Here is a 27,231-nt window from a genome sequence, read left to right as displayed (position 1 = left end):
TTCTGAGCACTGACTTCTTTGGGGCTTTCATAAAGACTTCCAACAATGGAAGGAGACATACTAGCTTGATTCAGACGAAGATTCTGCTTAGCATTGCTGCACATGGTTCACTATACAGTTATTCCTATAGCCTGTCCTAAAGCACTTTTAATCACACCTGCAGATAAAGCTCAATATGAAACAGTAATATAAGAACATGTTAACTTTAGCAGAGCTGTCGCTGTCATCAGTTTTGCCAGCAACGCCAGCAGATGCTCCTGAATAAAAGCAGTGCCCAGGGGGGCAGCAGAGCCTCTGCAGGCATCCAGCTCTGTCACCTCTGCCCCAGAAGGGAGGTCTGTCTGGATTTCCTGCTTGTACTCGTACAAGGCTCATGCCACACTCTCTGCCATTTCTAATTGCCTCTTATCTCCTGCTGCAGGTAGTCAAAAAGAAAGAGAGAAAGAAAAGGCATAGTTGCACTGTTCTTAATATTTCCAGCAGAAAAGGCAGATGACACTGGGCTATCATCACTTGAGAGAGTTACCTGGTGTGCTTGCTTTATAGCGGTCAATTTGCCACAGTCCCTTCCTCCTATCTACAGCTCAGCCAAGGAAAGAAGCGCAAGCTGCAGCAGTGATTTCTAGGGGAGATATCAGCAACAGTTTCATTTCACAGGAAGAGGAACTCCAGTAAACTCAACCGATTTCCACCCTACGAAATATCAAAGAATGGAAACGTAATGGATAGCTCCACTCCTGCAAGGATGGGGGGCAAGGAAAGACTTGCAGGAAGAGACAGCTCTCTGTTTTGCTTCTCTTTTATATTTGCTAATATTGCGACTGCACTTCTAGCTCTTCCATGCCTATCTGAAGAAGCTGAAAGCATGCAAAGAAGAAACTCTCTCAGCATAGTTATATTTGATTCATTTTAACGCTCTCTAAATTCAAGAGGATGGACAGATGTTGTGAACAACCCTTCACTTACTCCTTCCTTGACAAAAATCCTATTATTCTCTTTTTCAGTACAAGTCAAATGTATTCTGAAGTTGTTATAAAGAGAACAATTCTGCAAGATAAGTAATATTCCCAGGCTCCCACTGAAATTAACAGAGTATTTTGGCATTAGGAACTTTGCAGTGTCAGGATGTCATTAAAGATCTCCAAACCTGCCTTGTAGTTTTTCCGATGCCTGCAGTATTCATTTCAGTGCATTCCAAAAGAGCCATCAATATTCTCAGGAGCCATGCTCCATGTTACCGCCAAGAAGCGAAAAGCAAATTCAGCTTAGCTTAAGCATTTTTAGTAAACACATGGGAGGAAAGAAAACCAAATTCATAGGTATGGAAATAAAGCAGATCATGTTGGTAACAACATACAGAAAAATATCCCCAATACCAAACCCAGAATTTAGAGTGTCCTTTCACAACTACAAAAAAGCCCATAGGATCGCTGGTACAGTCCTTTGTTTCTCAGAGTCTTGCATACTTACAGGTCTGGCAGTGATTCTCTGTGGGTCCCCAGCATCGGCCTGTGCAGGACTTGTGGCATCGACCACCTGCAGGACAGACAGAAAATGGGACAGTTTAGAAATGTGCCTTCCTTTCATTTCTTTAACATCCATCAACTGCTGAAGCGGAGGGTCCATCTTGTCTTTCAAGGGGTTTTATGCTCTATCAAGGTTAAAACAGTGCCTGTAAAAAAAGCCCATATAAATAGCTAGAATTGGTGTCATACATGTATGAAAGAGGGTACATTTAGATTATATATTAGGCAGAAGCTCTTCCCTGTGAGGGTGCTGAGGCTCTGGCACAGAGTGCCCAGAGAAGCTGTGGCTGCCCCATCCCTGGCAGTGTTCAAGGCCAGGTTGGACACAGGGGCTCAAGGAACCTGCTCCAGTGGAAGGTGTCCCTGCCCATGGCAGGGGTTGGAACTGGATGGGCTTTAAGGTCCCTTCCAACCCAAACCATTCTGTGATCCTATCAAATATAGCTATTTATTGAAGTGCTTTATACCCTAAATACCTCTCTGCTATGTATAACAACTGGCATATTTTAAGCAAAAAACAGATGAACAAGTCATGAGGAATGAGAAACAATTCCATCACCCAGGGCTACAACTATTGTTTTCTATGTCCCATATAAGACCCAGTCATTCCTCCACAGAAGAGATGTCTGTCTGTCTGTCTCATATGAAGTTTCGCCTGAGCAATGGGGTGATATATTTAATGCCATTGACAAAAAGCCACCCCTCTCTCCTAAAAGCTTTTCATGTCCAGCATCACAATAAAGGTAATGTGTCCTGTGCAACCACTTAACCTCAGCAACAGCTAAGCTCACAGGACCTTTCCTTTTCTGGCTGCTGGTTCTTTAGATGCCTGGGCTTGTGCTTCTGAAGGAGCCTCATGTACCTTCAGAACTTGGAGGTGATGCTCTACAATGTCTTTCCAAATACCGACAGGCTTCATCCCTTGAGGAAAGGTACTGTATGTGCTTCCATTGTAAAATACAGACAGAGGAGGAAGAATTAGCAATGGTAACTTTTATAAACCACCTAGTAATTAGTGACTAAAACTTCAGCTGGACTGAAGAAAGAGTTGAGTTCACATCTTCTATTCCATGATTAAATGCTGACCAGTGTGCATGGAAACAGAAAGCTGGCAGAATGAGCAACACATTCTCCTGTGGCAGCATCTTACACTGTTTGAGAAAACACTTGGACAGGAAAGACTGCCTATGGAAGTCCTGACTGTGAGTGAATGGAGGCCTCATTCTGCAGCTCCCACCCAGACACAGCCAGAGCTCAGTCACACTCCTGCTGGTAGTGATCCTCCCTCCTGAGTGCCAGATGCTCCTGGAGCACATAGGGAGAGGGTTCCTTGCTGCACCATGAGCCCCAGTGCCTAAAACCCATGGGTAGGAGTGCCTGAGGCATAGCCAGCTAAGCCTTTTACATCCAGCCACACCTGAAGGGATGAACTGAGAAGCCCAGCATAAGCCTTGTTGAAGACAATGTTATGTGATAAGGAACACAGTCCTTATCACTGCTCTTTGTGACCATAGGAACCTAACTTCATCTTTGATTAAACTTTTATTCATCACTGAAAGCTGCTGAGATTCTATTAAGCAAATTTCCCATTTGAACTTGTTCCAGCAGCTTACCTTTCAATCCTGTATTAACAGCAGCTGCTGTTAACACTGCTCCATTACACTAAATCAAATACTTCCCACACATCCTGATGGGAGATAGCATTGGAAAGTGCAAAATGTCTCCCAGCAAAGGTTGGATCACCCCAAAAGAAACCACTGCTCCTCTGCTAGCAGTGTGCTTATAGCTGTGAGATGTCCCACAGCTGAGCAAACCCACTGTGACAGTCTTTCTGTCATGACTTTTCAAAGCCAGCATTCTTCCCTCAGCACTTGTGTAGCATTCATGGTGCTATTGATAATGTTGTATGGTAATTACCACACTGTATGCCAACTACCTTGTTAAAACTACCAGCTCCTCACTGCATTTGTGTTCATTTAAAGCAATTATACTTGGGAAGCGTGGTTGCTGACATCACCAGCACATAATTTGCTGTCACATTCTGCCATCTGTTTGTTTAGATCACAAATGTACTATAACTACATAATGCAAACTCATTCTGGCTGACAGCGAGGGGACTCCATCTGGCATGAATAATGCAACTTTAATCAGTAATAACGATTATTATGATTATTAAGAGACTACTGGAACCTGCACAGAAAGCAAATGCATCCATATGGATTTAGAAGAATGAAAGTTTAAAGACAAGGTGAGGTAAGCAGCAAATTAAAGGAAGGACTTTAACTGAGGAGGCTTGATAAGATACAGTTTGCTTGTTGATTTTGACACTCACTCAACCAAACAAAAATGATCCCTAGGAAATGGGTTTTATAAACTGGCTACCCTGACCAACAGAAGTGGGAAGGAGAAAGATGCATATTCAGATAACCTTTCCACCACTTGCTTTGCTTGGTCCTCACCTGAGCTGGAGCATCCCTTGTGGAGGTAGATTGGGAAGAACTGCATCCCACGGACAACAAAGCCTCCTCTTTCAAGACTCTGTTGTATGCCCAATTCTTCCTTGTCAGTCAAATCTCATGCTCATCACACTTAAGGGGTCTGGAGTTTAGGGAGAAAGCCTGAAGTCTGGCAGCTAGATGCAGTATGAAGCACTGCACACACCACTTGTAAGCACATATTCCTGAGGAAGAATAAGGCAGCAGTTTGGCTGCCTCTTCCTCTTTCTGTCCCTGGATTCTGCCCCCTTCCAAAACAACTGTATGCACTGGGGTATCCACTGCAATATATGCAGTGAGGTAACACAGACGACACTTCAAGCATCCCTCCAAGTGATCTCTAACCAAATAATCCACCCACACTTCTGCAGAAGTCACACTTAAAATACAAATCTTCACATTCACAACTCCCAGGTGCTGATCCTCAGTATGCAGACAAAAATGTATCCAACCACCTCGATTCCTCCTGGAAACAACCGAGATCCAACATCTTCAAGTACCATTTTACAAGCTGGTTTTTCACTTGCCTGCCTGCTTCCTGGTACCTGACTTTGTTTGGCAGGGTCAGAAGACCATTTGCATTTAAATAGAGATATTTAGCAGTAAGGCTAGAAAAGGCTGCTAGTTCTCATTGGGAACTCCAAGGGGCTTTTTCATTGGTTTCACTTTTCTCAGCTGCACAGAAACAAGGTGCAGGGCCTATAGGCAACACAGCTCTGAACTGCATTGCTACATGTCCTTTGGAAGGTCAGATATGCTGAGAATCCAAACCAAGCCACAAACTCCCTGCACACAGTGTGTATGCATTGGTTTGTTTGTTTAAAGAGAAAAATAACTTTCTTTGCTCTCAGGATGAACTGGTCCAGGTTCTGCCCTCACATAACTCAGTATTTCACCTTGTTTCCCCACTGTAACAAGGAATGACCACTACACATCAAAGATCAGCTCTGTAAGTATAACACAAAACCAGTCCCATGGAAGTCAACAGAAGTAGTCAGGAGCATAAGGAGCGTTCATGCAAGGAGCAGGTCTCACGATTAGATGTGCATGTCAGGCTTAAACGATAATAAATCTATTGGCCCTAAGACTGGTAAGTAATTCTACTACTTCTCACAGAGTTTTCTGTATGCAGTTGAGTTTTCTCACTTCCACCCTTCTGATTCTCTCCCCCATCCCACTGGGGGGCAGTGAAAGGCTGTGCGGGGCTGAGCCGCTGGCTGGGGTTAAACTATGACATCTCTGAGCCAGGGAAAGTCACCAGCAGAAAACGCCTGCTCTCTAGCTTGGGAAAGACCAAGGTTACTTCATCCTTGTGCTTTCCTGAGAATTGAAAAGGGCTTTCCTTTGGCTCCAGACTGACTTTATTATTTCAGGAACAGTCAAACCACAAAGGATTAAGTTACTGACAAGACAAGAAAAATGAAGTCCTTCTCTTAGCTCTCAGCTCAGTATAGTACAGAGAAGAAACACTGCTTCTTCCCCAGCAGCTATGCCAGCTGCCTCAAGCAGACCTCCCTTGATAGGAGAAGGAAAGCAGAAATAAGACAAGAAATGGTCTCATTTTGCACTAAGCCTGCATTTACAGATGGTTTCTATCAGGTTAATAAATCATTAATAGATGTTAGCATATCTGCAACACACTGATACTGAAGTGCGAGTAAACACAGTCAAATAAAGGAGCTCTGATGGTTACAAACCACCTCTTTACTTACCTAACAGTCTAAACTTATTGATTAACTATCAAATGACCTATATATCTTTTATTAGCTTCTGTAAGCTACTTATAAACTCATGCTTCACCTAAATAATCTACTCCTGCAAGAATGCTAGAGATGTCATCTAGCTGTTTCTAGACATAACAAGCACTAAGGACCAAGAAGCTCCAGCTATACTGCACGGTAAGAGTCCCAGTCTCTTCTTTCCATTGCTCAGATGGGACAGAAGGTTTAAATACACTTGTGTGTTATTTTTCTAGGCAGCTAAAACTCTTTAGTTTTATGCATGAAGAGATAACAAAATCAAAATGTAATTCAAACACGGCAGCACAGCATTAACAAGAATTAAAGATACTATTGTTGTGATGGATTGTTCTGCCTTTATCAGGCTGTAATGCTTTCCCTGTCCTTGTCTGACTATTTCTATTGTCACAGGTTCATTCATTCACACTTCTTTGTTAAGCAGAAATAATTGTGAATCTCCTACCAGCCCTGTTCTAGCCTTCAGATCTCTGTTAGCGATTTGAAACTTAATTACCTAACAGAAACTCACACTCTTCAGGATTCCCTTTCTTTATGGCAGGAGAGATGTGTGTCATAAGAGAAAGTAAAACTTCCTGTAGCAGAAGAAAGCATCTTATTGAGAAACCTAGTGCCCATTTTATCTTCCTCTCTGTAGAAGTGTTAAAAGATACAGAAAGCTAAGGGTCAATTCCTCTACTGCTCTCCAACTACGTTGCTTTCACTGCTGTCAGATGAGTTCACCTTGGGATGTATCAGCAAATAGTTTTCCAACACGGAATTAGTCCCATAAAATTCAGGCTTTTCTTTAACAAGCTGTAACTGCACTGATATTGTTACTTTTATTGTGGTAAATGGCAGCACTTCAGCTGACCTTTCTGTCTCATATCTGTATTGCTGCTCTACTCTGCAAGTCTCCATGCCCAACAGAAGTACCCTGCACAAACATTAACAGGATTCCTTTACATTAAAAACTCTCATCGTGCTCTTCAGTGATGAATACTTACTCTATGGAATACTTTTGTGCATGCCAGCACCATCCATAAGTCAGTGTTTTCTAGCACCCACTCTCTCCAGGTTTGCGCATCTGGAGCATGGGGACTACTGCGGCTCAAGGACAGTGAAAGCAAACTGCCCCTAACAACTGTGTCAATAGGGACTTCCAACTTTGCACTTCAACGCCTCGATCCTCCCCGATCTTCCCTAGCAGATAAAAAGAGACACACACACAACTGGAGACAGACTCAGGCACAGGCAGCTGAAAAGAAACTGGCATGGGAAATAGGTCTGAGAAATGAAAACAATCCAAGAGATATGCCCTGAAAGACAGCCGTGGAAATAGATACGGGTGCAGTGCGAGGGAGAGGGAACAGAGATAAAACTGAACGAGCACCACAGAAAACAAAAACTGAATACCAAAGGGAGAGGCATTTTCTTGAGTAATGTGGGATGGAGACAACCCCCACATGTGCGCAGGGACCAGAGATCTGTTAAAAACTGTGAAATTACAGCGTATCACCAGATATGCTGGTGGCAGACAGTTCTGATTTGAAGAGAGATTGGCCACCAGAGGTAAAGGAATAAATGGGAAGGCAAGAAGAGCGTGTCAGCAGCACCGAATGAGCTCAGGCCGCTGGATTCATATCTACTGCTGACAGCTCTGAGCCGATAGGAAGCTCACTGTAACGTTACTTCAGCTGCTACAGAAAAATGTCTTCAGGCCACAGTAATGACTACAGAAAGGGACCTGAGGGGGGTAATGAAGATGCTGGTTATTTTTCTCTGCCTGGAACAGACAGCACTGGTGAGGCTCTATGACTCGATGCATTAATTGGGGGGTTAGTCATCCACACAATATAAAAACCTTCACATATGACATAGTCTAAAACTTTACACTGATTAAGCAATTAAGAGCTATTAATTATCACTGCTTATAGCTGTTAGCACAGAGTAATGTAAGTGAATTCCCCCCACTGTGATGGTGAATTAGTTCCAATCAGCATCAAATGCCTTGCTGAACATACACACAGGGATCCTGAGCAAATGGGGGGATACAACCGGAAGGCTAAAAGGATAGGTCAAGTTATACCTGCTGCTTGGCAGGCTCACTGCAAACAAGAAGCCTTCAGGAATCTTTCTTGTAATCATTACTGTTAAAAGAAATACATTCCCCTCCAGTAAGCCATACATAACTGCCCATCCTCACACACCTCTGCTCCTGAGCAGCAGAGCTGCTCAGTCCCTGTCTAACAGAGCTCAAAGTAGAACACCCTGCCCCTCACTCTGCCTGGGTGGCTCTTGGGCAAGAAGCTGGATGACTTCTGGTGTCACATCCAATCCTTAAGTTTCAGGTAGTCCTGTAAGGAATAGGGATCCTTATGAGTCCCTTTCAACTTGAGATATTCTATGATCCTGTAGGAACCATCCTCAAAGCACACAGATCAGAGCCCCAGACCCTGTTAAAATACAGAGGTAGCTCTTATTTTCCCTTTCCTCTGGGCAGAAGGAGAGTGAGATGTTAACACTCAACTAGAATGTAGGGTTATGCATCCTGCTTTCTCCTTTGCTTACTATGATGGAGACTCTTGCCTCCCAGGATAGCAACCCAAGAAATGGTCTACAACCTGTTTTCTGGAAGGGAGCTCACAGGCCCTGAAGGGAGACCGCTGGATACAGCATGCATCCATTCTTAGCTACTTGCCTCACAGCTCAGTGCTTCTAAATCACTGCAGAAGGGGTACACCTAAGTATCAGTCCATACACCTAAGAGTATTTATCTATCTTACCTGATGATTGCTTAATATTCAGAATTTCAATAGGAGTAGAAAGGACTCCAGCTCAGACCAACCTGATGCGGTTTCCACTGGGAGGTGGGAGACCCAAGGTACAGATTTGAATGCCTTCAGCAGGCAAGGTGCGAAGCTGAACCCTGCTCCCTCACATCCTGGGCAACTCCTAAGCTGCTAATGTATTTTATAAAAGGGGAACAAAGTCCTTTTTATTGAGGAAATTTGAGCATGAGCAAAAGACACATCTGTGAGGGGAAGGCTGCAGGCCAGTAGGCACAGCAGATTCCCAGCAGAGACCATAAAAAGCCAACATCTTCTTTGCCTTTATACTCACTGCAGCATTCTCCCCTGGTTTGCTTCTGGCAAGTACTATTTAATGGGCTCCCTCCTCTGCATGGGGGTGTCCAGAAGTGCATGAATTTCACATCTGAGCAGTAGCCACTGTGATACCTAACACTGGAACACCCCTCCTTGCCCCACCATCCCTCATAGCAGTAGGTGCTTCTGTTTGTGCTGTGACAACCCATGAAGTTAAAACCCACCAACAAGCCAAGCAGAAGTGACTCCTACCACACACAGCGATCAGATGTGCACCCACATCAGCGCCTGTAAGAAATGTTAAGCCAGGTAACAAGGACAGATACAAGGTGCAGCAGCACACTTACCATGGCATGTGTAACCTTGGCTGAGAACCAAAGGATGCAGATACAAGGTTTCTGTTTTGGATACTGTGTGTAACACTGGGTGAGAAATCTCTGCACTGTTTAGTTGAAGAAACTCAATGACATGCTGAAAAGCAAGTGCAAACCTAAGGGTATTCTTGTACTTAGTTTAATACCAACTCCTCCACCCCTCAAACAGATCAAGTCAGTCAATACCACAGAAGTCAAAATAATGTCACAAAATGAAAGTGAATTTTACTTGTTCTTGATGCCATGTACTGTTCCTAGAGTCTGCCTGGGTGCTGTGAGGTGCGCTCATGTTTTAACCAACTTCTGACTCAATTAAATGGGAGTGCTAGAAAGGAACTCCCCATCCCCATGAGATCTGGAGTTCAGTTTCAGACAAACTTTGGATAAGTATCATAATACGCTTACTCAAATGCAATTGCTTATTCAAAATGTATCTCATGGCTATTTGAAACAACTGATTATTACAGAACAATACTTGAACAACAGGAGCCCTTTCTCTGTTGGAAAACAATGCTTGGGCATATACTCTGATATTTAGATTCAGCAATTGCTACACACACATATTCAGTGAAAATAATCATACAAACAAATTTCAGGCTGCAATTTCCTGGCTAATCTTCAGCTATTGGAGATCTGCACAGAGGTGATGCCGTGGACATCATGCAGGCTTAATACGATGAGTTTCGTATGAAGTTTTCCTTTTTCTTATGTAGCAATTTGTATAAAACCACTTGAAAAGCTTGCATTAAGTGTCTTACTCGGTAAAGATTCCCAACATCTCCCCTGTGTCAGAACACTTCACTGATGATGGCTTTTATGAGTTTCTGAAAGTAAATTACAAGCTCCTACAAGAGGTCCAGAAAGAAGGCTTTGAGATGTGAAAGCTCCTTTGAATATTAGCCTGAGGAGATCCTACACACAGGGACAGAAAGTGTGAGGGACTGCAGGAGCATAAAATACATCCTTTTTTGCTTTGCTACTTCCTTGTCCGTTGCTTAGGAGACAGAAACTTCCCTTCTAGTCACTCAGCTCCATTTGCCACCACAGCACTGTCCTCTTCCCTGCAGGAGGTGTGCAGGGATCAGAGAGAAGCCCCTGAAACAGCCCTGCTTAGCAGAGCAGTGGTGAGAGCTCTTTAGCCAGGCTGTCCACAAAAGCAGGACAGGAACTTTAGTGACAGTTCGGAGAATGTCTGTTAAAAGAGGCACATGTAACAAAATCCTGACATGAATGCAGGTGTGACAGCAATAAAGCTTGAAGGAGAAGGCTTATGTTTTACAAGCAGCAGAGCAGTCTGTTGGGAGAAGCCCATCGTGGTACTAGCTGCTGAGTCCCAACACTGCACCCACCTCTGCCACCTCCCCTCATGCTCTGCACAGCAACACCAACCAAGCCCACTCTGAGCTGGTGGCTGGGCTGCGCATCATTGCAGATCTAACAATGTATGACTTCAAAGGGTGGGTGGGAGGCCCACAGCAGCTTCAAGCGCCCGTAGATGCAATTAAGTGGGTGATTTGATAGTCTTTCTTTTCCTCCTCTTTCCTTAAGCAGCTCTTCAAAGGCAGGTAGCTGGAGCTTGCTGTGAAAGGCCAGTCCCAGCCAGTCACTCAGTACAGATCTGCCAGCTACCATTCAGTGAGCCTATTTTAAGTATGTGGAGTATTTGGGGTTTACTTCCCACTCTGAAGAAACACTGGTGTCAGTAACAAAGCAAGCTGCTTGTAATGGACAGGGACTCGTTCAACTGAAAATCTTTCCCTTGTGCAATACCCTGCTTAAATGCCAGCCTGCATGTAAACAGGTGGTATGGAGTAATGCTTTATACACACACAGGTTGCCATGATGAGATAAGCATTCAACACCAGTCACCACACATGTGGAGCACTACAATTCTGCAGCCACAGAACGAGCACCACTTTGTGATATTATACAGCAGCCTGTGCCTCTTGGTGGGTGACTTTGACCCTGGAATTGCTTTAAGGAAGAAGGAAGGTCCTCAGTAAAACAGGTCAGCACTTTGGCAGGGAGTTTATCTTTCCAAATCTGTATTTTCCATTGCAAAGAGATGCCCATGTCAAAGGTTCTTCAGAAGCTGCTAATGCTGGCTTTGGCAGTGCCCTGTTTTCTGTGTCCATGACTCCTCAAGATCCCTGGCTTTGTGGCACTTACCTTGCTAGATCCCTGGATCTGGCAGCCCAAGGACTTCTGTTCCTTGCAGCATTCTTTATTCATATTAGCTAGGTACACCTGTGTTTGTTACTTACTTTTTATTCAGTCAACTCAAGTGTTAGGGGCTTTGTATTTCCATTAAATGCCACGTCTGCCTGCCTTTCAGATCTGTTCCAAGGGCATTCAACAATTGACAAATCCCTTCTGAAAACAGTGGCTGAAGGTATTTATATTAGGAAGCTAAACTGATTCCCTTTATTTAAAATACACTGTTCTGGAGTGAGGAAAAACATTACAGGCAACTTCAGGCACTTCAGCTTGCATTCCTAATGCAAAACAAGCTCATTACGTCACTGGATTTCCTGTATTCCTCCATCTTCTGTTACATATGCTTGGCAAAACTATTCCTTAAAATCAATTTCTTCTGTTATTATATTTGTCACTTCATCCCAGGTAAATAAATAGATTCTCTTCTGACTAGAGATTCCTTAATGGTAGAAAAAGCAACCTCCACATATGTTGAAGGTGGCTGTGGGACTTTCTGGCTGTCTGTATTATGCACTGATATAACTTATCTTTCCAACTGAGATATCCATGAAACTGTAACTGCTGCTAAGACGAATGTTGCAAACCCTTGAAGCGCGTTCCACATGGAAGCAGCTTTCACAAAGCCGGTTAGCTATTTGTGGCTTTTTATCAGCTTCTCATCCTAGCTTTGCCGTGGTGAAACTGGTGGCAGGGAACACATTCTGTACCGAGACCACCTGCCTATAGAGGCCCCGCTCACCAGTCTCCAAACATACATTTAAAATGTTAATTGAACTTTAAGTAATATCCTCAATGAAAGGTTATAATTTAACAAACTCTGCAATAACAAATGTCTTCAGGGTATGCTTTCTGAAATGCCATTTTCTCTGTAGGTAATTTCCAATTGAGATGTACACCTGCAATGATACACTAGCTATTCTGAAAGTTGGCTTTAAGCACGAATTAATCACTGCCCTCTTTTCTTTTCACCAGCATACATAAATACACTGCTGTTACTCTGGCCTTCTGTAGAGCAAAATCCTGGTGCTCTGAAAAAGCACAAGGTATCTCGCAGGAGTAAGTGGACAAAATGTGGGTGTCTCACCTGCATCTTGGTATGAGGGCTGGGGGTTGATCTGCACATATTCACTATTTACATAGATTTGTCTCCTGTTACAGGAGCATCCACTCATTCAAAGGAAAGCTTTCCTTGTACTTGCATTTCCCCTGTGTTCAGCTCTCCTGAATCTTTACTACCTGATGGCATGTTTCCACTGAAGGGAAAGGACTCCATCCTCCTTCCACTCTGACCTAAGACTCCCCACTGCTTCAGTGTGGCTTCCCAATGGTAGCAGGACTGTTTTGGACAAGCCAGCTGGAAACACTGATGTACACATGGGTAGAATTTTATGCAATTTAGCCCCAGTACAACTGAAAACTGGTGGAAGGTTGAGACTTTAAGGATCTGAGGAACCCCTGTTCTTCAGAACTGTCACATAATCACTTCACAATTAAATACCCACTGGTCTGACGCAAAAGCATAAATTTCAGATAAGTCACTATGTGTAAAAATGATCCTTTTCTAATATTGTGACTCCTGGCCCAAAAAATGAGTTCCTGTGCTCTGTGAAGAATCACAAGGTCACCACTGAACATTAAGTTAACAGGCTGGCTACCATCAGACTCCGTTCTGTAGCTGCAACAAATGACCCTGCACAAATTCACCTACAGCAGCTCCAAACACAGCCTGTTAACCCCCGGTGGAGAACAAAGCTTACCATTTACACAAAACTCCATGCAAATATCAACTTATGCCTTTTGTGAAACACACTACAAGAACAGACTCAGAGAATCATAGAATAGTCAGAGTTAGAGAGGACCTTAAGATCATCTAGTTCCAACCTCCCTGCCATGAGCAGGGACACCTCACCCTAGACCATGTCGTATATACTCTGTATGCTAAAAGGGAGGTACATGTATCCATGTAGTAGATTTTGTCCTATACCAATTTATACCATGTAAGGAACTTTTGTCTTTAAACTAGTCTGACATAAACAGACATTGCTACTGAACTAAGTTTCTACCAAATTGTTCCCATTTCTGTAACATTTTAAAGAAGTACCTTGCTAGAAACTGTATTATTCCTTTAGCCAGTGCATGGAAAACTTGTGGTAGAACAGCCCAGCAAGCTCTCAGCTATGTGAGCTGAAGGAGTAGCTGGTTAACTCAAATAAAGCAACTCTCAAAGATGGTATAAACGAGAACATGAAGGGAAAAAACTAATTCACATCAACCAAATACATACTATAGACAGATAAACATGTCAAACTGAGCGAGAGCGCTTCTAAACACACCTGCAGAAAGGTAAGGTCAATCACAGCCTGGACTGTCTGCACCAGAACCCAGAGCTGACTTCCCAAGCAACTGTGTGTCAGGCTAGTCCATGTTCTGTTCTTTAAATTACAAAGCAATGAGCTGGCTAAATGGTAAACTTCTAATTAGATTTGTCTCTTGTTTCAATATTAATAAAACACATGAAAAATGCATTAAGAGCCAGCTAATTGGGGGCTCTCCAAAAGTAGCTGTAAAGGAGCAATTACAATGCAACTGGGGTGTGGTTCCCCAGGGATCATCACAGGACTGATGCTTTTTAGTATTCCAGGCAAGGGTTTAGCAATTATTAAACAATCCCAAGCAATAAAAGATACAGATGACAGGAAGGCTGCAATCCCAGTAAATTACAGTGAAGAGCAACCAGTGCTAGAGGGGGAGCCAGGCTGGCAGGTAAACTGGAGTCACACCAAATGTTCTTTATACTGCCAAACAGAAGCTTGCGTGTTTTGGTATGAAGCATACAGACTATGTATGCTGGAAAACAGGGAGTCTCTAAAGCACACAGATGTCAGAACTGTCTAAAAACCATCTTCCTCACATGGAGCTGAAACACAAAGGATACAATTTTTACTCCTACAGGACATTGGTTAACTCAGCAGCAAACAACTATATGTATTTCGGTTTCTGTCTCTTAACAGCACATTGGAAAACACAGATATTTTACATTGAAAAGCAACTAAAATTATTCTGGGGCTAGAAAGAAATTCCTCACTTTGGGACTCTCTATCTGTTTAGCTTCTGATAGTAGTATCAGGAGAGCTGATTGTATGGGAAGTGCTATTTCAGCATGGAGAAGATGCTGGCTACAAGAGAGCTCTTTAAGCTACCCCGAGAAGGTGTGAGAAGCAACATCATCTGCATTTAAACCTGTTCAAATTAGAAACAAGGCAGCTAGCATCAGGTGGTTTAATGCTAGGAAACTAACCAGCCTCTTGAGGGATGGCTGCACATCTGCAAAGCTTCAGACCAGTGTCAGGAGAGCAATCAGAGGACCAGAACCCCGTGCTCACCCATCCAGTGGCTGCAGGAGCTCCAGCCACATCAGGGCTGGGGCTATTCCTGAAACTCAAAGCCAGGCTGGAAGATAGGCTGTGGTTAGGAAAGTTACTGAGCTCAACGTCAGGCAAGATGATGATGCTTCAGAGCCTCTGCAGACAGGGAGGCAGAGCTAATGATGTTTCAAGGCTTCTTTTGCCCTTGAAAAAAAATCTATGAATCAATAGGTAAAAAAGAATGAAGACATCTTGAAGTAGTGTTTCCCCTGAATACATCATGGGATTTACTGGATCCCTGGCACACAGCTGAAGACCAAGCCTTTTCTTCCCATGCACCGTGTAACAATGTAGAAGTACTTCTGCGCAGCTCAGAACTCGGGTGCTTTTACATTAGTGGGTGCAATCTGATACAAAGCAATGGCAGAGGAGTACTGTGTTATGAATAGCAAGCAACTGAAGTTCTTCTGCTTGAAAAAATGCCTTGCCAAAAACTCCAGCTTTTTTCACAGCTGACAGGGGCTCAGTTGAAAAGCCAGATGAAGGCAAAGGAGATGTATCCACAGATCTCACTACTCTTCAGAGTCTGAGCAGAAATTTCAGTTCAAGGGAATACTTTAAAATGGGCTTAATTTCCACAGACTTCAGTTTTCCCAACTCTGGGCACAAAGAATTATAGAATGGTTTGGTTCAGAAAGGACCTTAAGATCATCCAGTTCCAAACCCCCTGCCATGGGCAGGGACACTTCACACTAAACCATGTCACCCAAGGCTCCATCCAACCTGGCCGTGAACACTGACAGGGATGGAGCATTCACAGCTTCCTTGGGCAACCCATTCCAGTGCCTCGCCACCCTTACAGTAAAGAACTTCTTCCTTATATCTAATCTGAACTTCCCCTGTTTCAGTTTGAACCCATCACCCTTTGTCCTATCATTACAATCCCTAATGAAGAGTCCCTCCCCGGCATCCTTGCAGGCGCCCTTCAAGCAGTCCTACACCAAAGACACAGATCCAAGAAGCTGGGTTTTCACTGGTCTTCCCCTAAAGCTGGCCAGAGAGGAGCTGTCTAACAAGTTAGAGGCATTTTAGGCAAGTAGTCTAATCCTTTTTTCCTGCTTTGTTTCTTGCACCATCACTGGAACTGGTGTCTAGCTCTGAACAGGAGAGCTCTAAGTTCTTCAGTTATTAAGGGACCAAATCCAGCAAGTAGATGTGGTACCAGGGGAATATGCTGTTGCAAAACATTGCTTTAGCATGCTTGGCCAATGTTGTAAGTCATGGCTTAGTTATGGAAGGAGAGAAAACACATTTTCAGCATTGCAGAAACAAATTCACTAACATATACCTAAAGGGGAAATCGTGTTAAGCATTTTTGAGATTCCCACTGCAAGGGGCCCAGCTTAAAAAGCCCAGGCTGACAGTGTTGATTGCGGGTAAATAGAAGAGAAGGCTGCTTTCAAATTACAATTAATATTAAAAGCTTCAGCTACAAGATACCAATATGGGAAGGCTTTGCAAACAGTAGATACTAGTAGTATTGCAGCCAGGCACAGAGGTATCTGTCCTTGAAGAGCTGACGTATGCGTGGTCCCTGCTACAATGTTTGTTGATCACATTTCAGCAGCACACGCTGAGCTCGGCACCCGTAGCCACTGGCTGTATTCATCTGAACATGAGACCATGTAATTCAAAGGCCTCTCACACGGGCTTTTCTGCATGCATTTGATCACAGCTTGAAGCAATGGGTAGAATCCGTTTCAAGGTAAAGGGAGAAGCAGCATTTAGGATTCCTATGTCTGCAGTATTTCTGTCATAGTGGTTAAGATGCCATGGCCTTTTCAACCGGCTTCTTAACACTGACAATAAAAGCCTGTGAAGAAGGGAATCAGAAAAGCTTTATTCCCAGAGTTCACCGGCCATGTTACTCTCCTGTCTAGCACTGATGTAAATGAAGGGGATCGCCCGAGTTGGCACATACAAGATAGGAAACAAGCACAGAGGCAGGGGACTGATTTTATTTCAAAGCATCTTCGCTTCACTCTGCCCTTTTGTCTTCTTCCTCTGCTGATTGCTCTGCAGCAGCAGGGAGGGTGGCAAGTGAAATTATCCCTGAAGTGGGACCATTATCAGCTCTTCTGTCTGGCTGGAAAAGGGAGCAGCAGCATCTGGCTCCCTCCTGGGAGAAGACAAGCAAAGAATGGGGCTGAGCCCTGAGCACAGGCTGATGCACAAGTGCTCCCAGTGCATTTATATCAACCTGCTGGAGTTGCTGCACTATGGCATCAGCAAAAACCTGGCAAGAGTTGGGCTCTTCTCTGAGGGTGGGTCCTTGTACTTTCTGACAGGTTAACACCTTGGGGGAGATTTATGTCTGCTACTGATGGTTGGAAACAATGCTAGTGAGCCAAAACCAAACTGTTGTTTAGGCTTTAGGACCTGTTGGAGTGATGAAGTATCTGATTCTGATACAGCAGTTTGCAGCCTTTTGTCTCTGAAGTATTCTCTGACAGGGAGCACTACTGAGGTGGTCACAGTGAAACAGCCTCAACAACAGGGCATAAGCCACCCTCCAGTCCTGCCAGCCATGGCTGCCCACGGCACACAGGCCAATGCATGATCTTACATGCACAGGTCTTACATGATCACACGTTTACACAGACTTCCTCAAATTACTACTACTGTGGACTTTGTCAAGCTTGACAGGGAAGGTTTGGTTGGTCTGCATTCCCAGATTGATGCAGCCTCTCTAACAGACCTTCTCCCTCTCCTGGAAAAGGTTTTTAGATGAGCAGTAAACCCCACTCATTCTTTCAGACATAGGAAGTTCCAGAGGGCTTTCCTTGACACCCCTAGCACTTAGGATACTCTTAGTAATGCAAGCAAAGCACACCTATTCCATTCCAATGGATGCATCCAAGATTTGCATTTGATAGGAGGCACCTGAGACTTTATGCAATGAAACAATCATGTAAAATAAACAATAAATATATATACATGCTGGTCCAAAGGCGAACGAGTTACAGCCTATGCAGAAAAAAGACCAACACACTGAGCATAATGTGCAGCAGTGGAAAAATAGCAAGGCTGGGCAAAGCAAGCACCCACATTGCCTAGAAGATTCTGAAAAGTGACATGTGAGCCAAATTTGAGAAGCATATACCTTATTTAATGGTACTTTATAACCCGATTTAATGATACTTCATGTGGGTTTCCATTCTAGGGTTATAATTCGATGTTCATTTCTCCAAGTCCTTTCTGCACCAGTACAAATAACTTGTCTCAATTCTTTTGTGAACTACCAGTGTAGTACATTCCCTTTTCTCCTGCCTCTTGACAGGTAGTAATAAAGTTCTACATTTGAGTGATTTCATTGGAAGGCTTTATATATATATATATATATATATATGTATATACAGAGAGACCTATTAGTGTGTATAACAGTGCATGTGCACACATACGGACAGCTATTTAATTTTAGGCTATTTTAAATGGTGAATTCTATACCTGAATTCTTTGTTTCCCAAAGACTTAACACCTCTGTTAAACCACTTTAGCCATTTGCTGGCTTTCTGTATAACGGGGTTTATATCTTCTCCTGTGTAAGTTGTGAAGACAGAAGTGGTTTGGATTAACTAATTCAATCAAATTTCACACAAGTCAGGCATAGCATTGAGATGGAATCCGGTTTCTTGGACAAGGAGATTTCTGTTTATTAAATTAAATACGCCCTAACTGTGCTCTGCTCTATCGCAAGTAAGGAAAAATAAAGTAAAACCTGGGTGGCTATCTTAGTGAAGCTGCACTGGGATGTAGCTCTCAGTCACCATTGAAAAGAAGCTGTTACCAGCTTTATCAAGCACAATTTGTTCCTTCCATATGCTTCAAAACAACTCAAAAAAGGATGAAAAAGTGGTTTAAGAAAACTGGACTTAGGTACATACATTCTTTCCTCTTGCTGTGGGAGCTAATATTTGCCTTTATTACTTTCTGGGTGTGATTCCAAAAGTACTTGGCACTGATCCTGTTCTGATTCCTCTGGAGTCACCAGTAAAACCTTTGTTAGTTCAAAAAGATAGTATTGATGTTGGTTGCTTTTTTATAAGAGCTTATTACCTTGGTGTTGCAGGAGCATTTGTCTTGAAGAACTGGCAAAGGGTAAAAGAAAACCCAATAACAGAACAAACCAGAGGAACAACCAAGTCTTTTTCTTGTTGAAGTAATGACTCATAAAAGCATACAGGCATTCCCTAACCTTCAAAGGTTTTATCAGTTCTGCTCAGAACTGATCATCACCAGTGATGAGGGTTTTTAATATGTAAATAGGATAGCTGGCTGCATTACAACTGTGTCAGGTTTCCAGCCAGAAGGCAGAAGAGATGAGCCTCAGCTCCAGTGCTGAGAGACGGAGGAGCAGTGGAGTTTAGTGGGCTCCTGGAGGAAGCTGGATCTCAAGGAGTTGTGCTCTGATTTAAGGGAAGCAGGTGAAATATACAAAAGCAACTCAGCCTTATATAAAACCTATTATTCCACAAAGCACTTGGTTAAAAACAAGTTGCTGCTCAGGAATTATGGGACTTACCAAGTGGTCTTTCCCCAGAGGCTAATCTATATTTATTTATTTTTCTGAATTCCTACCATACAACTGAAGAACTGAAGTTGTTTCTTGGTTGTTATGGAAGCTAAAGAGGCAATTGGTGATTTATACATCCTCGAGGGACACCTTAGGGTATGGCAAGCAATCCAGAATGTCCCTATATCCATGGTGCTCAGAACATGTCTGTTGTGGTGTCACTTCTGACATCAGATATAAACTTCCCAGCCTATAGGTGAATTTCAATGCTCATACATCCCAAGGGTATTGTTTAATAGCATGGTATTCATTCTCAATGTTCTTTATTATGGGATATTTTACCTAAACACTTCGTATTACAGTCACCACCATTCAGCACAATTCATTATTGCTGCAAAAATCATCAAAATACAACTGAAGGTGAGTAACTCTAGGGAAGGGAAATAGAGAAATGCATCAAACAAATCCATCAAAGTACTCCAAGTTTGAAATTGAGAGCATTAAAATGAGAGGACATATTAAAACCAGAGAAATATTTGCTATATTAAGAAGAGCATCCCATACCCTGCAAATTCTATCTTCATAGATACACACCAGACAGCAGGATATCTACTTCTCTGAGGTTCATTTGTCATTTAAAAACAGAATATCCATGAGCTGATACCATAATTACTTCAGCAGCTAATTATGATGCCATAGACAGACCATTATGACTCAAGGACCAGCCTGAGCAGCAGGAGCAAATGCAAAGCAAACACTAACGTCTGTGCTTCCACGGCAGCACAGGGGCTTTAGCAATAAATAGAAGAAAGAATACGCAAAAGAGAGACAACAGATGAGAGACAATTCAGATGTTCACAAATACTCTCTGCAGACAAAGTGTTTTTATGATTAGACCAAGTGTTTCTATAGGCAGCATAGAAACTTTGAAGAATGCAGGGAAAATTTACAAATACAGTTCTCCATAGCAGAGGATGAGGGAAAACTTGACATAAATCATAGAATATGTGTCCATATTTATATCATTTCATGCTGAGCAGATGCAATGCTAAGAATAAAACTGGTACTTACATCCTGAGCTGCCATTTGTTGGAACCAAAGTGAAGTTGGAGGCCCAGGGGTTACGCACGATATCCTGCCAATGAATGGTGTCTGCGAAGCAAAGGAATTTGTTCTGGCCAACATACACCCCTCCATTGAGTATTTCTGCATAAAAGAAGAAGAGAACATACTTGTAAGACTCTTGTAATCAAGTACAGAACAGTACTGTTATCTGTGGGTAAAATAACCTTCAAGACTGAACTGACTTCAAAACCACGAGCAATCAACCTCACTATGCTGTATGTCATTAATATGTGTGATCACTTAAAACATACAATAAGGTAACATGCTCTGCTGGAAGAGGAATTTTCTGAGCCCACAACACATTGAGAAGGTTCCAGTCACCATGCTGTCTGGAAAAGTAGCTTTCCTGATCCGATTGTGCTGCTGTAATATCATCATCCAAAACACCCAAATACTCAGTATCTATGAACCAAATTGAGAACTACCACTGACATGGCTTGCTGGAAGCTTTGTGCTGAAGGGGGATGCTTTCTGAGCAGATGAAAGTTGGTTGGTTTTTGTTGCAATTTCCATGTTTTTATCAGTTTGTTGAAATAAAAATGGCTTGTTGCCCTGTCTCTCTTGTTGCCCATTTTCATCTGTTCAAGATGAAAATGATCTTACAGTGTTGGTTGTAGCCCAGGGTTTCCTCTGGAGCAGTAACTTGGGTTTTTTTACCCTCTAAACATTTGTTCAAATTCACAGTTTCTCAACTTAACCTGGCTTTCATATTTCCCAAGCAGAGGACAATCCATGTGACTTCCATTACAGTTAACAGGAGCGATGCAGCTAAAACCTCCTGCACCGCTTAGCGTCAGAGATTCAAGCCTCAGCACAGAAATGTTGAAGGTTAGTTACTAATGGCACCTTAGAATGACATTAAGTGCTTCTATAAAGCCAGGAGTGTCACACTTCTCGCAGACACATTAAGAGTAAATCATGACCATGGTGGCAATGATTAAGGTCATCTGATAGTCCTCATCTGCAAGAAAACCTTTAAAAGCTGTAGTGGGGATGCTAATATTGATGAACAACAAGGAAGGAATTAATACATCTTCTTCTTTTAAATTCCAGGGTTTACAGGCCACAGCATGAAGAGGGGGTAAGCCCCCAAGAAAAAAAGATATTATATAAGAGATGATCTGTAAATACATCTTTCCACCATATTAATCAGTTCAGAGTATTACTATTTCTTAGAAACCTCTGGTTTAAAAGCTTGGCTTTTCATTGAAAAGGAGATTAAAAATGAAAACAATAATAATAATAATCATATACAGACATGAGTCCAGATTAGAGCTGTAGCAATGATCTGTCTGTATGATATTCTTACGATCCCTGAAAAAAACCCAGCCTATGCAGCATCTGTTAACAATTCTGCTCTGGGGAAAAACAGGACTTGAAAACATGACTAGTAATGACTTCATAGCAGCCTTCCAGTATCTGAAGGGCCCTACAAGGATGCTGGAGAGGAACTCTTCAGCACGGACTGTAGCAATAGGACAAAGGGTGATGGGTTTAAAATGAAACAGGGGAAGTTCAGGTTGGAGATAAGGAAGAAGTTCTTCCCTGTGAGGATGCTGAGGCGCTGGCACAGGGTGCCCAGGGAAGTGGTAAATGCTCCATCCCTGGCAGTGTGCAAAGCCAGGTTGGACAGAGCCTTGTGTGAGGCATCCCTGTCTATGGCAGGGGGTTGGAACTGGATGATCTTAAGGTCCTTTCCAACCCTATTCTATGATTCTATGATTCTCTGTGTTGTCCCCTCTATACAGAATTACCTAATCTATTACAGCCCAGATTTTGATTTCAAATAACATCTAACAAGCCATGAAAAACTAAAATCTACATTCATGGCTTCTTAAACATTTGCACACGATTCCGAACAGTGTCACTATCACATGGCACATCTGAACACCTGCCTCTGGCATCATTTCTGGCTTTTAGAGCATTCACTCATGACAATACCTATCAAATTCTCTTTTCTGCTAAGAACTCTGATGCAGTCTTGTCTAGCAGGCAGCACCTCAGCTTAGAAGTAATTCCAACAGTTTCAAGTTGTGAAGAAAGACTTTTTTTCAGCAGCAAAGTAAGCAGAAAGTGTCTGTCTGTACTCTACAGCATGCTGACAGCTTTCCCTGTGATTTACCAAACATGGAAAGTGCTCTGACTTCCCTCATCACTGAATAATAAATGCTGCTCCTGCTGTTCTTCCCTCCAAACATGACACAGTATCTTCATCCACCCAGCACTGTACCATTTTTCACACGTGACAGCATTCAAGTTTACATGTCTATTCATGTGGTGAGGTGCTAATAAACCTGAGCACTAATATCAAAGATGGATTCTTACAGATACTGAATAACCCTGCGTTCAAAGTTTACTACAGTCTTTTCCTGCTCTGTGGGATCCAGACTCATTCCCTTTCTACCTTCCTTTTACAACCTGCTACCCTTCTTTACGTTGAATCTTTGGCATGTGTAAATCAGCACAGATACGTCAGCTTCACTGACTTGAACTTATATGCACATTGCACTTCTCTGCCCTCTCTTAGCAAGAACAATGCCTGCAAAGACCTAATAAACCCTGTTACATGTTAAGCAAATGAAGCACAAATGTAATCAATATACACTGGAGTTACACTATAATGAACTCATCATCATAAAGTCATCATCTCACTTCAATTTACAGCTCTGAAAGCGAGAGATAAAGTTAAACAATAAACAGGAGGAGAAAGGCAGGCATCTCTGCCTATGCAGATGAGCTAGCAAAGGAAGCCAGGCAAGAAGAGGTTTCTTCTCCTGTATGCAGCATCTGAGGTGCCTCTCTACTGAACTCTTCCATAGGCTGGAACAGGAAAATGAATGACAAGTGGCCCAGTGAATTTTGTGATTTCTCCTGCGAAGAAAGAAGCTGTTCCTGACAAAGAAGCACTCAGAAGGACTGTTCATAGTGAAAGGTATTTTAAGTACCCTTTTGGGAAGAGCATTTGTGTCTTCTAAACCAATTCTTTGTGACACTGGAGAACTGCTGGTCTGAGTACAACACTGCTGCCTGGGGCAGGAGACTGAGCACTCGGCTCCATCACCTGCCGCCTGAAACACTGACTGTGGCCATGCCTGGGCTTCTGAGCTGCTCAGGGACACAGGAGCTACAAAAGGGGATTTGGAAGCATAAGTCCCATTAGCTTTCATTGGGAAAAGTTCTTAAAGGTGTCAGTTAGTTTGGGAGGCCTTCCTGTAAGGTACCAATGTTGACACTTAGAGAGCATCATGGTCTTCCATTTTGGCACCAGGGCTGCAGTGGGTGTTGTGAGCAAAGGAGTAGCTCGAAGGTCTTTTGCTACTAGATTCTGAAGTGAATCATCTTCCTTATTAGAGCTACATTCCTGGTTTAACAGCAGTATAATTGTGTAACCAAAGTTATATGAAAATAAATCAGCCAGTGCACTTGACACTGACTTTGGTCATTATTTTGCTCATCGCTGCCAAATGATTGTGAGGAACTTATATCTGCTGTTATTAAAATTCTATTAAATGGGTATTTATTCAGGAAGCTAAATCAGAAATGTATTATCTGTTATATCTGCTATTTTCTTGCTTTCATGCCAAACCAAGCCAGAACCATTACGACACAAATCTGATAACCCACCTTACAATACTAACAGGAGAAATTGAAACATATAGGTTTCTGGCAACCATGAAACACAAGTATCTTACCCTTTCCATACAGTGGCATGGCACACAGGTAGGCACAACACATACAATTTATACTTAGTCTGCCAAGTTCAAAAGGGGGTTAAATTTATAACATTTAACAGAAGGAGTTGGACTGGAGTCAGTGAAAATGCATTACAAGGCACCAGAAGCTGAAGATCACAGTAAAGAAGGCAAAGCGAGACTAGCTCTGTGTGTTGCCTGTTTGGAAGAGAGATGGAAATAACTCTTCTTCGTCCATCTGTTAAAAGGGCATTTTCTTCAGCTGACTTTTCCTTGTGTGCAGTGTAATCCCTCATGGTCTGTTATCTAAGTTCTAATGTGGATTAAACTGGCAAAACATGCTCACATTCTGCAACGTGCCCTGAAGTGCAAGTAACTCGTTTGTGTTGATATGCAGTGGGGGCTGTAGGCACCTATTTAGCAGTAGAATCTGGTTTTAAAATTGTTATAAAACTGGTTATAAATGCTACTGCTATTCAAGGTTGCAAATTAACAGCTCTTTGGTGCTATGAAGCCAGCTGGTGCAATGAACTGGAAGAAGGCACAGTGAGAGGGAAGAGAACTAGCTCCAAAGAGGGCAGAGAAAGGGGAAGGAGTTATTTAGGAGAAATTGCTAGGCATGTCCACTGTAACCACTTCAACAGTGAAACAGAAGATATCTCATACCTTCCAAGCTGATTGTCTGCTAAGGAAACAGCAATCTTTTACACTACAGCATATATAGGTACTCTCTGCACATACATGTTATACAATGCATGTGGATGATACCTGAATTTCCAAGGTCAGCTTCCATTAGAGCTGAAGCACTATTGCATGCTGACATTCCTGCATCTTCACCTTCATCATCCAGGTGATGGGGAACTGTTGTCAGAGCACTCTCAAAACACTGTCATATTTCATCCAAGATGCTGAATGTATTATCCAAAAATGGCTTTGGCCTAGGAATTTCATGCCAAGCCAAGTCTTTTGATCTCTTAGCACAGTTGATTGCTGATGACCCACTGGGAAAGCACTTCAGGTCCATCATTAATAAGCTATGTCTTAAAGGGTAATGAGAACTGGGTGCTTTAGAAGACAATAGCTCATCCATCATCAATCAAGATCTGAGGTTTTTATACAGATGATTTAAGAAGAATTGGACTGTGTAAAATTGAAATGTCACATCTGTATTGGGAGATGAGGGGAGCTTGGTAATGAAAATGAGAGTTTTAACCTTCTCCATTTCAGCTCAATGACCATACTCAAAAGCTCGTGCATGTGGAATCTGTGTACCAGCTAGAAGCCCCGGACAGCCTTCGATCTCAATTATACAATTTCAAGTAAAGATTATTTGGGTCATTAGCTGGAAGTCAGTTTCAAGGCTTGATAGTAACAGCAAGATATTCTTTATCTCTATCAAAAGCAATCAGTGTTACGTGCAGCCTGTGGATCTGTACTACTAACTGCTCAATAACTAAGAATACTGGATTGTAGCACCTGAACATAAATCTTCCAAACCTAGCTCCCTGTTTTAGTGCTTAAATAAAAATGGAGTAATTTGATTACCTTTCACTGAGTTTGATGGGGTACCCTTTTCACAATTTCACCCCAAATGTGTGTGAAGATGGGCTCACAGGGTCCTTGTGGGTCATGTAGCCACTGCATTAAAGGACAACTGGCTCTGGTCAACTCCTCCTTTAGCAGTCTCCCCAGAGGGAATATCTGTTTCATGAATGGGTACAGCCATATTAAACTAACTCAGGGAAGACATTTGTATCTGCTTGGATTATTCCTCTGTGCATGCCTTGAATTCTGCCTTCTCACAGCCTTATTCAAAATAAGACACCAAATCATTTAACTGGTTACTTTGTAATAGGAAACAACACTGCAAATGCTTCCAGCCCTTTGTGTGGAACACACCAGAATTACAACACTTGTTCCATAACTACCCTGCTCTCAGGGACATGCAAGTCTGTGTCAGGCTACTGAGCCTCATTTCATGCTGTACCCTGAGCAGTTACTGAGATCATCGGGCATTTACAATGCAGCCACATGGCCCCAAAAGGTTCAGTGCATGGATAAAGTAATATAAAACACTATAGAAAGAAGAGCAGAAGCAGCTGACTCAAACAAGTAACAGAAAAACCCCCTCACCCATCCAAAAGGGAAGAAAACAGTTGGGTATAAATTGAATTTAAGATGTGCTTCTTTCCACAAGAAACAGTCCTGTTCTTAAGTATAGTGTTTTTTTCAACACACTTGGCTGTGCTAAAGGAAATGGTCTCTCTCCATAATCCAATAGATTCACTTGTCCTAGTGGCTGCTCAATTTAACCCATCCTGCAATGGTCACAGCAGCTTCTGCCTTCTTCATTCCTGACAGTATTTAGGCCCAGGTTTATACTTAAATAATCTCTTCCCCTCTATTCTGCAGGAGGCTTCCTGCTGCTGCTGCAATAATTACTCTGCTTTGACAACAGAGGATAACAGAGATGTACTGATCCCAACCAACAGCACTATGGTTAACCACGCACCTGCCATCAGTATCACATACTCTTGATTTTAATTAACAGCAGGGTAGACACGCAGCTGCATGACCAGCCTTAGCTCCACCATTTCCTGTGCAGAAGCAGCAGTAGCTATTTACAGTGTTACCCGCCTCATTTGTTTGCTTCTGTTTCCATCACTACCTTCAGAAAGCTGTTTGACCCTGCTGTCTCTGCAGGCGAGGAGCTTTCATGTACCACGCTGACTCTGCTACAGGGATATTAATTTTCAGAAGGAGATGCTAATTGCCTCATCTCTTTGTCCAGTCAAATTCGGATCCTGATGTTAGCAGCCAAGTGCTTGATTTACTGCTTTCTTCATATAATTTTGTGCCTGAGAGGTAGATTAAGAGATATAAAAACATAACATTGCAATAACCCACATGGCTTCCTCTGGGTTTCTCTAATCTCTGGCAAGAGTCAGAAGAGAGCGTGGTGGTCCTTGTGTGGGGCAAGGTGGACATAAATCAGCAGTGCACCCATGCAGTGATAAAGGG

The 27,231-nt window shown here is 42.7% G+C and overlaps 1 protein-coding gene across 1 annotated transcript in view; it reads right to left on the bottom strand.

Moving 5' to 3' along the window:
* Positions 1-27,231, bottom strand: part of ERBB4 (erb-b2 receptor tyrosine kinase 4) — a 596,557-nt gene that overhangs the window by 178,389 nt on the left and 390,937 nt on the right. Inside the window, exons 4-5 of the mRNA XM_034065367.1 lie at positions 20,465-20,599; positions 1,471-1,536 (exon numbers count right to left, since the gene is read on the bottom strand). Coding sequence (XP_033921258.1) covers positions 1,471-1,536; positions 20,465-20,599 — 201 coding nt within the window. The remainder of the gene's footprint in view (positions 1-1,470; positions 1,537-20,464; positions 20,600-27,231) is intronic.

This window comes from Melopsittacus undulatus, chromosome 8 (genome assembly GCF_012275295.1).
Source record: "Melopsittacus undulatus isolate bMelUnd1 chromosome 8, bMelUnd1.mat.Z, whole genome shotgun sequence".
Lineage (NCBI taxonomy): Eukaryota > Metazoa > Chordata > Aves > Psittaciformes > Psittaculidae > Melopsittacus > Melopsittacus undulatus.
Note: the sequence above shows the minus strand (reverse complement) of the source record. Positions and strands in the feature narration are given on the sequence as shown.